This window comes from Cebus imitator, unplaced genomic scaffold (genome assembly GCF_001604975.1).
Source record: "Cebus imitator isolate Cc_AM_T3 unplaced genomic scaffold, Cebus_imitator-1.0 Scaffold339, whole genome shotgun sequence".
Classification (NCBI taxonomy): Eukaryota; Metazoa; Chordata; class Mammalia; order Primates; family Cebidae; genus Cebus; species Cebus imitator.
Genome location: NW_016107654.1, coordinates 1,661,253 through 1,677,519, shown reverse-complemented (window position 1 = coordinate 1,677,519; position 16,267 = coordinate 1,661,253). Strand labels below are relative to the sequence as shown.

The 16,267-nt window shown below is 61.5% G+C and overlaps 1 protein-coding gene across 1 annotated transcript in view; it reads right to left on the bottom strand.

The window, feature by feature from the left end:
- Positions 1–4,528: 4,528 nt before the first annotated feature.
- Positions 4,529–16,267, bottom strand: part of NOTCH1 (notch receptor 1) — a 49,251-nt gene continuing 37,512 nt past the window's right edge. Inside the window, exons 25-34 of the mRNA XM_017505619.2 lie at positions 15,248–15,819; positions 14,616–15,047; positions 13,148–13,296; positions 12,219–12,435; positions 11,961–12,048; positions 11,716–11,881; positions 10,523–10,818; positions 9,136–9,283; positions 8,924–9,021; positions 4,529–7,593 (exon numbers count right to left, since the gene is read on the bottom strand). Of these exons, the coding sequence (XP_017361108.1) occupies positions 6,121–7,593; positions 8,924–9,021; positions 9,136–9,283; positions 10,523–10,818; positions 11,716–11,881; positions 11,961–12,048; positions 12,219–12,435; positions 13,148–13,296; positions 14,616–15,047; positions 15,248–15,819 (3,639 nt within the window). The 3' untranslated portion in view covers positions 4,529–6,120. The remainder of the gene's footprint in view (positions 7,594–8,923; positions 9,022–9,135; positions 9,284–10,522; positions 10,819–11,715; positions 11,882–11,960; positions 12,049–12,218; positions 12,436–13,147; positions 13,297–14,615; positions 15,048–15,247; positions 15,820–16,267) is intronic.

The following is a 16,267-nucleotide window of genomic DNA, read 5'->3' as shown; positions in this document are numbered from 1 at the left end:
AAAAAAAAAAAAAAAGAAAAAAGAAAAAAAAAAAGGTAAAGTCATAGACTTTTTTTGTTTTGAGACCAAGTCTCACTCTGTCACCCAGGCTGGAGTGCAGTGGTGTAATCTCAGCTCACCGCAACCTCCTCCTTCCGGGTTCAAGTGGTTCTCCTGCCTCAGCCTCCCGAGTCGGTGAGATTATAGGTGCCCACCATGGTACCCAGCTAATTTTTGTATTTTTAGTGGAGAGGGGGTTTCACCCTGTTGGCCAGACTGGTCTCGAACTCCTGACCTCAAGTGATCCTCCCACCCCGGCCTCCCAAAGTGCTGGGATTACAGGCATGAGCCACTGTGCCCGGCCAGAAGTTATACACTTTTCTAAGGTTCATTTTGTTAAATGAAGAAATGCCAAACAGAACGACCGAAGCTACGGTAGAGCGTGCGTGTTTGTGTGCACCAGAGGACGCTTTCGCCAGAAAATGCCACGCAACAGAGGGGAAGATATGCCGAAAGTCACAGCAAACATCGCGCGTGACTCTGTAGGAAATGATGGATTCCCAACGAACACTGAGAGTGTGGCCTGTGCTGTGAAGTCCAGGAACGGGCCGCAAGTTCAAGGCTGTGTGAGGAACACCGGAAACCCACCTCTGAGGCCCTGGTCACCCGGCACCTGTCAGGTTGGGCTTAAATAAAACTTTACAGCTCGGTCCCGCAACCTCCATGAGCCTGGACTTGACGGTTAGGATGCCTGCTGAAGAGGCCGCCAGGCTTAACTGTGCCAACGCGGCATGCAGGTGGAGAATGCGCTCGAAAACCTTGTAATGATGACAAGAGCCGTTCCCTTTCTGCGCCATCACCCTGCACCCGGCGCGCACCAGTCGCCCACCACAGCAGGCCCAGGGCCAGCACCCAGATCCCCGCTTGACCCAGGAGGACACTGAGATGCAACAACAGCCAGGACACTAGCTGCCAGGTGGAAAGTGACCAAAGACACAAAGTGACCAGATCGGGAGTCTCCTGGGGGCAGGCGCGTGAGGCGCCACTCGGCACCTTCAAAACACAGGCGAACAGCCTTTCCCAAAGCGCGCTCACTCACAGACCCCGTGTCTTCATCTGCAGAGCCTGGGTGATGTGGGAGGCCCCGCGATGTCCCTCTGAGAGACCTCCACTCACGCCAGCACTTTCAATGCGCCGGGACCGAGCTGAACCATGACGTTTAGGTTTCATTTTGAAACACTTTTACAGAAGAGTACGCTGGCGCCCCACCGGGAATTTCTACTGGCAGACGCTCACTGCAGGAAGCAGCCGCATGGCGCTCCCCTTTGCCTGCCTGTGCCCAGCGCTGTCCCTCCAGCAGAGCTCCTCAGGTGTGGTTAGTGGATTGGGCCCATGATGAGAGAAGGAGCCACACAGAGGGAAATCAGCTCCGCCACTGAGCAGGTAGTCCAGCCCCCTGACACCCTCTGCAAGTAAGACTTTGGGGACGAAGGCGACACAGGGCTTGTCAGTCCCCAGAGCAGCCTGGGGCTACGGCACTGCGCTTCCCTCTTGAACTGGGGGGACCCCTGCCTGCCAGGGGGCCTGATCTGTGAGCCCTGACAACGCCGTGTCTCCTGGCTCTCAGGACTCTCCTTTGCTCTCGCCAGAGGGATGCAGTGCCACACTCAAGGTTCAAGCTGGCAGCGCCGTGGAGCGAGTCTCCAGGCTGAAGATACACTGTCTGATCTCCTGCACTGGATGGAGCTGCCTGGAGCCCCGTGGCATCCGGCTGAAGTCTGAATCTGCACGTGGCCACAAGGCAGCCATGAGCCACGTGAAGCTAATGAACACCGAAAATGTGGCCAGGCCCAACCCAGGGGCTGTGAGTATACCGTGCACCCTGGGTAAGATGTGGTACCAAAACCGGAAAAGGAAGTACAATGCCTCTCACTTTTTATGTGTTGAAATAGTAATATTGTGATATATTGGATTAGCTAAGCTATAGTATTAACATACGCTTTGCCTGTTTCTATTCAACTTTTTCATGTGGCTACTGAAATAAAGTTGCCTATGTGGCCGGGTGTAGTGGCTCACACCTGTAATCCCAGCACTTTGGGAGGCCAAGGTGAGAGGACTGGATGAGCCCAGGAGTTCGAGAACAACGTGGGCAGCAAACTGGGACCGTGTCTCTACAAAAATAAGAAAAACATTAGCCGGGTGAGGTGGTGTGCACCTGTAGTCCCGGCTGGTGGGGAGTCTAAGGCAGGAGGATCACCTGAGCCTGGAAAATCGAGGCTGCAGTGAGCTCTGATTGTACCACTGCACTCCAGCCTGGGTGACACAGCGAGACTCTGTCTCAAAATAAATTTTTTTAATTAAAAAAAAATAACATATTGAGGTGAGGATCACAGAACCTAAAATTAACCACTTTAAAGCGCACGTTAGGCCCGGGCACAGTGGCTCAGTCCTGCTCACCTCAGCACGCTGGGAGGCCGGGGCGGGCAGATCACTTGAGGTCAGGAATTTGAAACCAGCCTGGCCAACGTGGTGAAATCCCATCTCTACTAAAATTACAAAAAAATTAGCCAGGCGTGGTGGTGGGTGCCTGTAATCACAGTTACTCGGGAGGCTGAGGCCGGAGAATTACTTGAGCATGGAGGCGGAGGTTGCAGTGAGCTGAGATCACACCACCGCACTCCAGCCTGAATGACAGAGTGAGATTGTCTCAAAAAAAAAAGTGTCCACATTATTGGCATTTAGTGCGTTCGGAGCAGTGTGCACTTGCCGCCTCTCCCTGGGTCCAGAACATCCTTGTCACCCCAAGGTAAACCCCACAGTAAAACAGACCTTTGGCAGCCACTCCTCCTGCCTCCCCCTCCTGGCTCTGGGAGCCACCAGTCTGCTTTCCGTCTCCATGGGCTCAAGTACCAAGGGCACTTCACAGAAATGGAGTCAGGCCATCTGCGGCTGGCGTCTTTCCCCCAGCGCGGGGCTTCCACGGCTTTTCTGCCCGTGGGCGTCGGCGCCTCCTTCTTCTCCGCGGCCGAGTAATAACCACTGCGCGCTCACAGGGCTCCCCGGGGAAGTGGAGCCCATCGGACATGCGGCTGGCGAGCAGATGTTACTGCAGACACTCGCCACGCGACAGTGAGGCCCACGGTCCCGGCATCTGCGGCGGCAGGCAGGAAGTTTGACGGCATTGGAGCCCGAAGGCTGCCAGGCTCCAGGCCCAAGGAGAGCGCACGTTTCAGTCCAAGTCCGAAGGCAGGAGGAGACCCACGTCCAGCGCGAGTGGCCGGGTGGGGGGACCACTCGCACTTGGCCTGTTGTTCTGCCCAGGCCGCAGTGGACCACATGGCGCCCACCTACATTGGGGAGGACAATCTGCCTTCCACAGGCCGTGGATGCAAATGCAAACCTCATCCAGAACACCTGGGAGCCACACTCTGGCCAGATGACCCGGCCAAGCTGACCTGAGGTCACCGTCACAGCGGACACCATGTTGTGCGGACCTGTCATTGGCAGTGGACGCTCGGGCCATCCACGGCTGTCCCGAGTGGTGCTGGGAGAGCAGGTGGCCACGCGCGTTTGTTTTGAGTCCGTTTTCAGTTCTTTTGGGCAGCCCTCCAGGAGTGGAATTTCAGAGCGTGGGGAGTGTTCTGGGAGGACTCAGGCTGGGTCCAACCCCTTGGAAGACGAGCGTCAGGCTGCTCACTGCAGATTCACAGTGCCACTCGTCCTGGTGCCCAGCACTGCCTCGCCGACGCAGCCCCAGCCATAGCGGAGGCCTTGGGCTCACATGCTTACTTGAAGAGGCTGGGCCCAGGGCGGGCAGTGCTTTGCAATCCAGACAGGGTCTCAGACTTCCCACGGTTCTGGTCTGAAGCCGCTGGCCTGCCCTGAAAGTGTGGGGCCGGGCGGAGGCCCAGGCAGCAGGGAGAGAAGGGGCCCACACTGTGTGGGGCGAACAGCTCGACTCAGGGTGGGGCTCCAGGATGGTGCTGCCTCTGCAGCACTCAGCCAGGCCCTGGGATCACAGATCTCTCTGGACTCCGCCATGCCCATGCTGCCCTGCTCGGAGGGCTGAGTCCACCCCGTGGTCTGCGGCCTGCAGAGGGGCTTCCACTGCCTCAAGGCCCTCCCTGCATGCCCTACCGCTGCAGGGCTCCCTGAGGGTCTGTCCCCAGGATGACTGGGTGGGGCCTTCGCCCCTCTGAGGACAAGAGGAGCAGAAGAGCCCCGAGCTGCCAGGAGGGCCTGAACCACGCATGGGTGTCCTGGGAGCCCGGTCACCCCAGACAGGAGCCCCCCTCCCACAGGGCTGCAATCCCCTCACCGCTGTGTCTCCATCTCCCTACAAGAGCCTGGCCCAGGCAGGCTGCAGGCACCACGGAGCCCCAGAGATGGCCTGGCCCCCACACCCCTCTGGGCGGGGACTGGGCGGCCTCGTGGTCACTCTCCATGCAGAGACGGCCCACAACTCCTGGCTCCCTCGAGCATGGCAGCCCGCCCTCTCGCCCGCCTGCCCTCCCTCCCAGAGGCCACGCAGAGGGCAGTGGAAGCGGACCACCATCAGTATCATTTTTATTGCAAATCAGTTAACAAAAAAGATGAAAAAAATATGTCATCTACAGTTTTGCATGTAGATCACTTTTTTAAAAGTTGTCTTTTTCTGTAAACTACACTCTATCTTACAAAACACAGTGAGAATCAACATCTTGGGACCTGTCTGGTCATGCCCCCCGGGGATGGCACAGCTTGGCACCCACAGAGCCAGGGAAACTGCCCTGAGGAGCGCAGGCAGCGGAGGCTCCCCCAGCAAGCCGGACCTGACGTCCCTCATCAGCATGACACACGACAGACTCATTCATTGAGATTTTTTAAACAAAATCCACCTTTAAAAACATATTTACAGACGTTTCTTCTGCCATAGGCTATACTTGGTATCGCAAGAATCTGCTCCTCCCAAACTAGGAGGGGTGGCCTGAGGGCAGCCCCCCGCCTCCCTCCAACCCCCGCCCAACCACGCGCCCCCACAGCTGCCAGGGCCGTGGGGAGGGGACTGAGGGACACAGCCCATGGCATTCCACAGCTCGATGCGGCTGGCTCTGGCAGGTCTCCTACGAAACACGAGAGCCCACGCGGAGTCGGGTCCCACGAGCCGGGACCCAGGCTGAGCCGGCGCGTCGGCCTCAGGGCCTGGGGGACGCTGTTCGGGCTGAGATGCTGGGGCCGCCGCCGGGGTCAGCCCAGGCAGTGTCTTTCCCCAGAAAGGGGCAGGATTCCTCCGTGTGTGACCCAGGCGAGTGCCACGGTCCACACACCTCATGTCTCACATGGACGATGCCCAAATTTCAAGAATGGGCCAGGGGCCAGGGTGGTTCTGGAGAGACCAAGAACCTGCCAGAACAACGAACAACGACGTAAGACTGAGCCCGAAACGAAGACTCACGACCGGTACCGTGGCTGTGCTCCCGCCATACGTATTCCAAGAACACATTTTCGAAATCACGCTTGCAAAACCTCCTTTAAAAACAACACTGAAACAGCTAAACCATATCCTTTTCCTCGTTTCCCATTTCAGATGCAAACTGATCCACATGCCGAGGTGTAGGTTCTGCTTCAGTTCAGCTCTGGGAGCAGCTCCTCACAAACACAGAAGATGCTGTCGCAGCGGCCTGGGCTCGGGGTTGGTGGGCGTCGGGGAGAGGGCACAGCCCGGACACCCAGGAGCTTTCTGGACCACCTCGTGCAACTTCCCTTCTCCAACATCACTTCTTTTTGGATTTTGAAAAAATGAATCAATAAATAAATGGCATTTATAAATCATGAATCTTTGTTTATATTTTATAAACACAGAAGAATCTTTTTATCCTGCGTAGGAAAATCCTGGCTCTCAGGACTTGCTTGTTTTCTTAGAACAGATAAAAGTTTCTACCTGGAGCCAGATAAAACAGTACATATAAATAAAAAGGCAGTGTTCCTGTGTAAAATAAAAGTACATAAATAAATACCAAAAAAAAATTAAAATCCTTTTTCTTATTTTGTATAAAAACATGTGTTTTAAAAAACGCTCCTCTGGTCGGCCCGTGTCCACAGAGCGCACACCGATGCCGGCCGGGCTTGGGAACGGAAGCCGGGTCCCGTGGGGCCCGCGGTTTACTTGAAGGCCTCCGGAATGCGGGCAATCTGGGACTGCATGCTGGTGGGCGGGCTGGAGACGCCCTCAGACCAGTCAGAGACGTTGGAATGTGGGGACGAGCTGGACCACGGGTCGGGGGACTCGGGAGACGGGGTGAGGAAGGGGTGCTCGGGCACCTGCAGCTGGTGGCTGGGGGTGTTGTCCACGGGGGAGGAGGAGTAGCTGTGTTGTGAGGGGGGCGTCAGGAACTGGGCCGCGGTCACGGGTGGGACCAGCGAGGACGGCAGCGACGTGGGCAGGGCGGGGCTCTCCTGGGGCAGGATGGTGTGCGCTGCCAGGCCACTGGGGCCCAGTGGCTGCACGTCCGCCTGGCTGGGCTCTCCGCTCAGGAAGCTCCGCCCCAGGTGGCCGCTGGCTGAGGAGCTCACGCTGAGGTGCGGCTGTGGTGGCAGCGGTGGCTGCAGGCTTTGCTGCTGCTGGATGTTTGGTGGCTGCAGGTTCTGTGGCTGCATCTGTAAGTTCTGGGGCTGCACCAGGTGAGGCTGGGTGGCCAGCCGGGTGCCGGGCAGGCCCTGGTAGCTCATCATCTGGGGCAGAGCGCTGGCAGCAAGGCCGCCATGCAGAGGGCCCACCATGCTGTGCTGCAGAGAGGGGGCCTGCGAGCCCAGGGGGCCCGGGGCCACGCCCCCCCGCAGGGGGTTGTACTGGTTTGGCACCAAGCCGCTCTGCAGCCGGGACAGCCACTCACACTGACCATTCAAACCGGTAGACCCGCCCACAGTGAAATTCACAGCCCCTCCGCTGCTGGAGCCCAGGACGGTGCTGGTGCCGGAGGCCACGGGCAGATGGGAGAGACGTGGGGGGCCGGCTTCAAAGGCCAGCCGGCCGCCCCCACCCAGCGCCGCTATCTCGGGCTTGGCTGCCACGTTCAGGTGCCCGATGCCCAGGTGGGTGTCAGGCATGCCGGGGAGGTGGGTGAGGGGCACGGACGGAGGCTGCTGGAATGGGGAGGGCAGCAGCGGCGGCGAGGCCACGTCCGACAGGTAGCCGTGAGGGGACTCCAGGGAGTCCACGGGCGAGAGCATGCCGGAGCTGTCCAGCAGGCAGCCCTTGCCGTCCTGGGACTTCTTCCTCCGCGCCTTGAGGTCCTTGGTCTCCTTGCCGCCGCAGGCCAGGCCTTTGCTGCTGGGCTTTCGGACCTTCTTGCTCTGCACACCAGGCTTGAGGCTGCCCAGGTAGCCGTTGGGCGAGCAGAGCGGGGGCGACAGGGTGGGGGTGCCCCCCAGCGGGGCCCCGTGCAGCTGCGGGCTGCGCACCAGGTTGTACTCGTCCAGCAGTCTCACAATGTCATGGTGCATACGCTCCTGCGCGATGTCCCGCGGCAGGCGGTCCATGTGGTCCGTAATGTCCCGGTTGGCAAAGTGGCCCAGCAGCACCTTGGCGGTCTCATAGCTGCCCTCCCGGGCGGCCAGGAACAGGGGCGTCTCCTCCTGGGGGGCGAGGGTGGGGCCGGTGAGGGGAGCTGGGCCTGGCATGTGGACCCTCCCCAAGGCTCCATCACCAGAGGGAGCAGCAGCACACCCTCCTCCTCGGGGACAAGCGGGGGAGGAGGGGTGGTGCAGGACGTCCCTCAGGACCCCGGCCCCTCATCCAGCAATCAGCTGGCCTGACTCTTGTTAAACGTGAAGGCTTCAATACGACTTCTGAAACCCACCCAGAGGGGGTCTGTGCAGTCCTCTACCCTATCAGCAGGGCCCCACCTTTATGTGGGGGCCACAGACCCCACTGAAAAATCTAACCAACTGCAGCCCCTCTTCCCTGCTCCCAATAAGGCACAGAAGGAAATACCTGTACCAGCGAGGGCACCAGGGAGGGAGCTCGTCATCTGGACGGCCACCAAGCCCCTTCCTAGGGTCCCCTCTGTGTGGTGGACACGCCACAGGTGTGGGTGAAGCTGCTTCAAGGGAGTGGGAAAGGGCTTCCCAGCCCTCGGTGCCCCGTGGGGCCCGGTCTCCGTGGCAGCACCGGGGATTGCCTGGGCCAACATGCCTGGATGCCCAGACCCGCCGTGTGCCCTCGCCCAGGAGGGAGAGACAGCTTAGCCTGACATGCTGAGGGGGCAGCTGGAGTTGGGGGTGGAGGTGGGGCTTCGGGCGGCAGGGAGGTGGGGGCGTCTGCACCTGTGCCCTGAACGCCCCTGGCGCCCAACAGTAGCTGCTCGGGTCAGATACTCGCCCAGGAACTGCAGGGCAGGATGAGGGCTGGGGGTGGCTCCACTCAGAGGAAGGGCTGCTCACATTCACCCCAAGAGGCCCCGCCCTGCGGGGAGCTGCTACCACGAGTGGTGACACTACCTGAGTCACCACGTTCCCATCCTCACCCCCGCCTGGTGACAGCTGGGGACAGAAGGTGAGGTCCAGGTGACGGTGACAGCACAATGACAGGGGCTCCATTCCCTACGCCAGGCTGTGTGACCCACCGTGACTGCAGCCCAGGAGGACAGGGCTGGGTCGACCGGGTGACGGCCGTGTCCTGACAGTGGACCTGCACTTGGGAGGGCTCCGTAAACAGGGGCTGAAGGAGGGGATGGGCGCTAAGGAGGTGCTGGCACCATGTGGGCGGGGCCTGTTCTCGGGCCCAGGAGTCCTTGAGACCCCGTGGCTCAGGCCCTTGCCTCCCTGTGCCCCATGGGTTTGGCGCTCACTTCCCCGAGTTGCTCAGGCCCTTGCCTCCCTGTGCCCCATGGGTTTGGCGCTCACTTCCCCGAGTTCTGTGGGTTCAGACCTCTTGTCCCCCCTCGCGTCCTGGTCTCGCGCTCACCTTGTTGTTCTGCATGTCCTTGTTGGCCCCGTTCTTCAGGAGCACCACTGCGGCGTCCACATTGTTCACGGCGGCGGCCCAGTGCAGGGCAGACTTGCCTGCGTGAAGGAAGCAGATGGGGTAGGTTGGAGACCAGCGAGCGGCAGCCCGGTCCAACCCTCCCTGTGGCAGCCCTGCCCCGCAGCAGCACAGGCCTGCCCCCGAGGGCTTACCCAGGTCATCCACGGCGTTGACATCGGCATGCGAGTTGATGAGGTCCTCCAGCATGCCCTCCACGGCCAAGCGGGCAGCCAGGATCAGCGGGGTCGTGCCATCGTGCATACGGGCGTCCAGGTCTGTGGCTCGGTTCCGGATCAGGATCTGGGCCATAGGGAGAGGCTCAGGTGGGTGCCGGGCAGACAGCACCGATGCCTCCTGCCCAGAACGTACGCCTGGACGGGAGGCCCCACTGCCCTCCGGACACAGACAAGACCCTCCTGAGATCTGCATGGCTGGGCAAGACGGGATGCCATGGGCTGCCCCTGAAGAGGGACCAGGCGGGGGTAGGGGCTGTGCTGCTCCCCCTGGTGACAGTGGGGCCCATCGTGACCTCGTGTGGCCTCATCTAATCCTCACTGTGGTCCTAGCTGCCATGACCATCTCCAAAATAGAGAAGTCAAGTCCCTGCCTCCAAGAGGGAGCACTCACGAAGCCCGGCACACGGCCCTACAGTCAACTTAGAGGGGTGGGCAGCCCTTCAGTGCAGCCTGGCCTGGGCCTCCGGCGGGAAGGACGGGCCCTGGTCACTGGCGGGTAGAAAAGGCAGGGGCCACTCGCCATGCAGCACGGGCCTGATTCCTGCAAAGCACCTGGGAACTTCTACATCTGTGCAAAGGTGCCGGGAGACGCACAGACCAGGCCTGCACGGGGCTCCCCTCGACACCCCTTCCGCTCACCTATGTTCATTTCTGCGGGACGACAATGTGTCCCGAGCTAAAAAATCATAAAACCACAGGGTGTGTGGTGACCGCCGTGGGCTGTGCCCATCCGAACCTGCGCCAGGGCTGCCTAGAGCCTGCGGGCCTGCAGCAGGGGTGACTGCAAAAGCAGTCCCTGCCAGGGAGGTTCCCTGGAGACCCAGGCTTCCAAATCCCTAACTCCGTTTTTGCCACGAGCTCGCCGGCAAGCTGAGCCCCAGGTCTGCAGGCACCGAGAGGCAGCCTCTAAGTCCTTCTCACTGCCGCAGGCTACCCGGCAGCCAGGGCTGAGGCGGGGGCGGGGTCGCGAGGGGCTGCAGGGGGGGACCTGGACCTTGAGCAAGGCCCACAACCCTGCCGGAGCCTGTCTTGCTGGGGGTGGGGAGGCCCTGCTTCACTCAGCAGGTCCCCCGGGCCATCTTCGGGACCCACCTCTACCTGGCTTCCCTGGGGGATGCAGATGGGCCTGACGCCCTCCCCCTTGAACGTCGCTGACTGCCAAGGTCCCGGGTGGAGGCACTAGCTGTTCCAGCCTCAGCTGTGCTCGAGGTCAGGCTCCCAGGGCCATGCAAGCCTGGCCACTGCTCCGGCCCAGCCGTTGGCCCGAGGAGGGCAGGTGGGCACCTAGACAGCCACTGCTTACCTGGAAGACGCCTTGGGCGTCGGCAGACACGGCCGCGTGCAGCGGGGTGCGGCCCATGTTGTCCTGGATGTTAGCGTCCGCGCTGGCCTCCAGTAGGCGCTTGGCGGCATCAGAGCGTGAGTAGCGGGCGGCCAGGTGCAGGGCAGTCTCACCCGTGCGGTCCGTCTGGTTGTGCAGGCTGGCGCCCTGGTAGATGAAGTCAGAGATGACAGCTGGCGCGTCCTCCTCCTCCTCACTGTTGCCTGTCTCCAGGCCGCCGCCGCTGCAGGAGGCGATCATGAGGGGGGTGAAGCCATCTGCAGGGGCAGAGGAGACGGGTGTTCAGTCTGGAGGGCCGGTGCCCAGCTGCAGCCCGGGGGCAGGGGGGCAGCAGCCCCGAGCCGGAGGGGCCACAGCGTGGACCCACCGCCCAGCGCTCAGGGACCCTGCGCACACAGCCACTGGGGGGCAGCTGAAGTCTGCCCGGGCTGCTCAGTGGACAGAGCCGAAGCCAGCAGTCAGCTCCAGGAAGGCAACGACACCCCGGCAGCTTTGCTTCCTGACCTGCCCAAGACCCGGCACCCAAAACCCACCCAGGAAAAAACAACGCCAGAAACATGCAGTTAGAAAATCAACACTTTGGCCAGGTGCGGCGGCTCACACTATAATCCTAGCACTGTGGGAAGCCCAGGTGGGCGGGAGCTCGAGACCAGCCTGACCAATATGGTAAAACCGCATCTCTACTAAAAATACACAAATTAGCCGGGCGTGGTGGCGAGTGCCTGTAGTCCCAGCTACTTGGGAGGCTGAGGCAGAAGAATCACTTAAACCCGGGAGGCAGAGGTTGCAGTGAGCCAAGATTGTACCACTGCACTCCAGCCGGGGTGACAAGAGCAAGATTCTGTCTCAAAACAAAACAAAACAAAAAACAAAGAAAGAAAATCAATGTTTTCCATGTCTCCAGAAGAAGATTTCAGAAGAGATTAATTTACAGGTGCAGAGTGAGCCTGCGGCAACACCCAGGAGGGCACTGCTGGGAGAACAGGACGACTCTGGGACCCCCCATCCACTCTGAACGGGAAACGCCCCAAGGATGAAAGCTCTTGCCCCCACCTCTAAATTTGCAGAGTATCAGCTGTACCACAGCCTTGGGGCTTAGGGGAGAGGGAGGTGGGCCGTGGGGCTGGGGAAGTCCTGGCCACTGGCACCCCTACCAGGCCCTCGGACGTTGACATCCATGCAGTCGACATCAACCTCGCCCTGGGGCGGCGTGGGGGCCATGGCCGACATGCGCAGGTCAGCGGCATCCAGGTGCTGCTGGGTCCACTGCCGGTGGTCTGTCTGGTCGTCCAGGTCAGGCAGAACCACGGGTTCCTCGAACTAAGTTGGGGGAGTGAGCAGAGCCATGTCAGGGCAGCCGGTGGCAGGAGCCCGGGGGCCCAGGAGCCCAGTGACTCACCCGGAACTTCTTGGTCTCCAGGTCCTCGTCCCCCCACTCATTCTGGTTGTCATCCATGAGGGCACCGTCTGAGGCATTCTTCAGGGGCCTGGGGGTGAGGAGTCAGGAAGTGAGACTGAGCCAGCTCCCTAGGAAGCCCCCAGAGGCCCCTGGACCAGGCCTGGCATGAGAGGTGGGCCCTGGGTCGGGAGGGGCAGACCTCCAGTGAGGATGCCCGGCCAGGTCCCGCCTCCCCGACCCCCAGAAGCGTCCGCTCACTTGAGGCCCACGGAGTCCTCGCCAAGGGGCTCCCGCCGCTTCTTCTTGCTGGCCTCGGACACCTTGAAGCCCTCGGGGAACCAGAGCTGGCCATGTTGCCTCCGGCGCTTGCGGGACAGCAGCACCCCGCAGCCCACGAAGAAGAGGAGCACAAAGGCGGCTGCCGCCACGTACATGAAGTGCAGCTGCGCCGGCGGGGGCGGCTCCACGGTCTCACCTGCGGACACAGGGGACGCGGGCAGGCGCCCGGACATCAGGTGGCGGCTACGCAGCAGGCTGGCAGCCGAGGGGCAGCGGACTGGCTCCGCGGCCAGGCGCCTCCTCACCCACTCTCCTCCATCCCGCCCCCCAAAATAAGGTCATTTTCTACGCGATTAATCAGAATTGCAAACTATCGCTAAATTCTCTCCTGCAGCAGCCGACTCTATCTGGAGACGGCTTTTACTTTTTTCTCCTTTAAGGGAGGAGGATTAGTCAACTTCAAATTGCAGCACTCGCATTGAGCTGTTAAGACAAAGGATTTAGGGGGATTTTCAAGATACAAACTTCAACACTTCACATGACACCGATCAATTCTTCTCTCTCTCTCTTTTTTTTCTTTAAAAAAAGCCGTAATGATTTTGAAATAATACCCAACAAAGAATAATCGGGGGAAGGGGTGGGGAGGGAAGCAGGCACCCGCTTTCCCGTGGATGGGTTCCTTCCCGAGTGGCTTTGCCGGCAGCTGTCACCGCCACAGGTCGGGGCGTAGTGCCATTCAGAAAATTCCAGAAAAGTGCTACCATCTTGGATGGTAACGCGCACACCCATGGGTGGCAACTGGCACAAAGAGCCAGCATGTTTGGGGCATGGGGGGGATCGCATCCCCTGCAGGCAGAGCCTGTTCCCTGCGGTGCAGGGCTGGGGGCAAGGGCGGGGGCCATACTCACTCTGCACAGCCTCGATCTTGTAGGGGATGTTGAGGCTGCCCAGGGAGGCAAGCGCCCCCAGGAACGCGGCCACGTCGGTGGCGCTCTGGAAGCACTGCGAGGAGGCCTGCACACACTGCCGGTTGTCAATCTCCAGGTAGACGATGGAGCTGGGGAGACAACCGGGCAGGGGCTGGGACCCGAGGCTTCCTCCTCCCCCGCCCACCGGCCCAGGATGATGCCCCCGGGACACCGAGGCCCATGATGCAACAGTCAGGACATAGCGGGGCAGCCGGGGCGGTGGGAAGCCAGGTCTGACAGCGGCTACTCCTGAGGAGACCAGTGCCGATCGCAGCTCATCCCTGATAACTGCCAACAGTCTCTCCCGGCCCCACCCTGCCACCCTCTCTGGCTCCCGTTGGTGCCACAAACACATTTCTCATCTCGGGACAGAGAATGTGCCAGGATCCCAGTTCTCCCCCAGGAGCCATCCCCAGGCCCTGCAGGAAGCGCAGCTGTGCAGTGGGGGTGGGCGCAGCGGTGGTGGGCTGTGCGGTGAAGGGAGCTGGGGGTGATCCCTGCTCCCCGGCGGGGCTCCTGCAGCCCCAGGCTGGGTTCCTATGAGCAGGATCCCATCCAGCCTCTGAGATGATGCTTCTGACCTCCAGGGCTGCCCCAAGGCAGCAGAACTAATGGGCAAACCCGCCAGGGTCAGGCACACCAGGGGCACAACTGACCTGGCCCCGGGTCCATCTGCCCCAGATGGAGTAGGTGGGGGCAGGAGCTTTGTGGGTGCCCCCTGCACTCAAGCTGCCCCCCCTGTGTTCTCCTGCTGTGGGCCCCCTTCCCCATCAGCTCCTCCTCTGTCTATAAGGCCCCTCCAGGACCTCTACCTGCCTCTTTTCCAGCCCAAGCCAGGCAGACGCCATGCCGAGTGGCATTCTCGTCTGGGGCGGGTCTGTTCAGCCCTGTGGGAGCCCCCGGAGGGCCGAGCTTTTTGTTTTTAATTTCTTTTAATACTTTTTAAAGAAAGCAGAGACAGGGCCTCCCTGTGTTGCCCAGGCTGGTCTTGAATTCCTGGGCTCAAGGGCTCCTCCTGCCTCAGGCTCCAGAAGTGCTGGGATTACAGGCATGACCCTCCTCACCTGGCAGAAAACTGTGTTTTAATCAGTGTGGCTCCCAGTGTCTGGGGCACAGCTCAATCTCAAAATCACCTACTGGGCACAGGAGTGCCACCTGCACGGCCTGGGGAAGGCAATGGCCTGGGAAGGGGTGTGGCCGTGGGGTCAGGGTCCTGAGCTGGAATGCTGCCTCTGCTCCTTGCCCATGTGGGCCCTGAAGTCCCAGGTCCTCTCAGAACCTCCGTCTCTTTTACTGTAAGTGGAGAGAGTACTGCTGGCCCTGGCACCGGCCACGAGGAGCAGGGGGGCCATGGGGGAGAGCCCAGGTGAAATGTGGGGACTGATGGCGGGTGCGGGGCCTCACTCACCCACGGATGTCCATGGGGTCCAGCTCCCTCCGCCGCCGCCCGCCCCCGCCGCCACCAGAGAGCAGCGAGGCCTTCACCTGGCCCAGCAGGGAGCCGGGCGTGGCCCAGCCCTCGGCGGCGCGCTTGATGGGGTGCTTGCGCAGCTCCTCCTCGCGGCCGTAGTAGGGGAAGATCATCTGCTGGCCGTTTGCGTCGCGCTTGAAGACCACGTTGGTGTGCAGCACGCGGCTGAGCTCGCGCAGGAAGTGGAAGGAGCTGTTGCGCAGCTGCTCTGGTGGCATGAGCACGACCACCACCAGCGTGCCGGCTGCCAGCCTCTCGGGCACGTGCTCCGCGCAGTCCAGCCCGTCCCAGTCACACTCCGCGCTGTTGCAGCCCTGGTCGCAGTGCCCGTCGCTGAAGTGGTCCTTGCAGTACTGGTCGTACAGGGGGCTGCGGGGGGGGGGGACACGTTCAGGCCGCCTTCCCCGGGGGGCCTCGCACCCGACCCCCACCGTCCCAGCGCCTCTAGCGCACGGGCCGGCCTTGGGGGACCTCCCTGCACCCGCCGGACGGAGCTTTGGGGGCCGCATGCTGGCCTCCGGGCTTCGGGTCCTCCCTCGCCCCCGGGACGGCCCGCCCCGCAGCCGTACTTGCACTGGCCTTCCGCGCGCTGGCAGTCGAAGCCGTCGAAGAGGCAGCCAGCCGAGTTGCACTGGCTGTCACAGCGGCCGTCGCTGAAGTACTTCCAGCACTGCAGAGACTGCGTGCAGTTCTTCCAGGGGTCGTTGAAGTTGAGGGAGCAGTCGCCGCCGTCCCAGCCGCACGCGTGGCTGTTGCACTGCACGCTGCAGGCCTTGTTGCCCGCGTCCTCCTGGCACTCCGGCAGCTCGCACGCCTCCTCGATCTGCGGCGGGGGGATGTCGCGCCCGGCCCCGCCCCCGAAGCTGTAGTCCAGGATGTGGCACAGGAGCCCGTTGAATTTGGCGGGGCACAGGCAGCGGTAGAAGGGGCTCTCGGACGTGGGCTCACAGGTGCCCTGGTTGTAGCAGGGGTTGCCACCCAGGCAGGGGCTGCTGGTGGGAAACTGGCACTCGGGGCCCGTGAAGGGGCCCAGGCACAGGCAGGTGGCGCTGCGCGGGCCGGAGATGCAGGTGCCGCCATTGAGGCAGCGCAGGCTGCCACACGCACGTGCGTCATTCTCACACGTGGCGCCCTCGAAGCCCTGCCCAAGAGGGAAGACAGGACAGTGTCAGGGTGGGCCACCCCTCGCCACCTCGAGCCCAGCCCCCGGCCAGCAGTGCCACCGCTCTCCCCTGACCTGGGAGGCAGCCTGCAGCCTCGCCCCCAGCAGCAAAACCCTTTACAAAACATTCTGTAGATGGAGAAAGATTAGGGGGCTCCAGGGGTCAGGAGATGGAGGAAGAAGTAAATTGGTGGAACGCTGGGGACTTTAGGGCGGGGACTCTCTGCCCCCATCCTGCGAGGATGGGAACGCATGTCATACCTCAAACCCACAACCACAAAGCCAAGGGCAAGCCCCAGGTAAAGGAAGGGCTGGCGCTGGTAACAGCATGTAAGCGCTGTGGCTCCCAAGTGAAACTGACGTGAAGCTGGTGCAAGCTGCTAACTAGGGGGGCGCATGCAGGGGGGCGCATGCAGGGGGGCCGCGT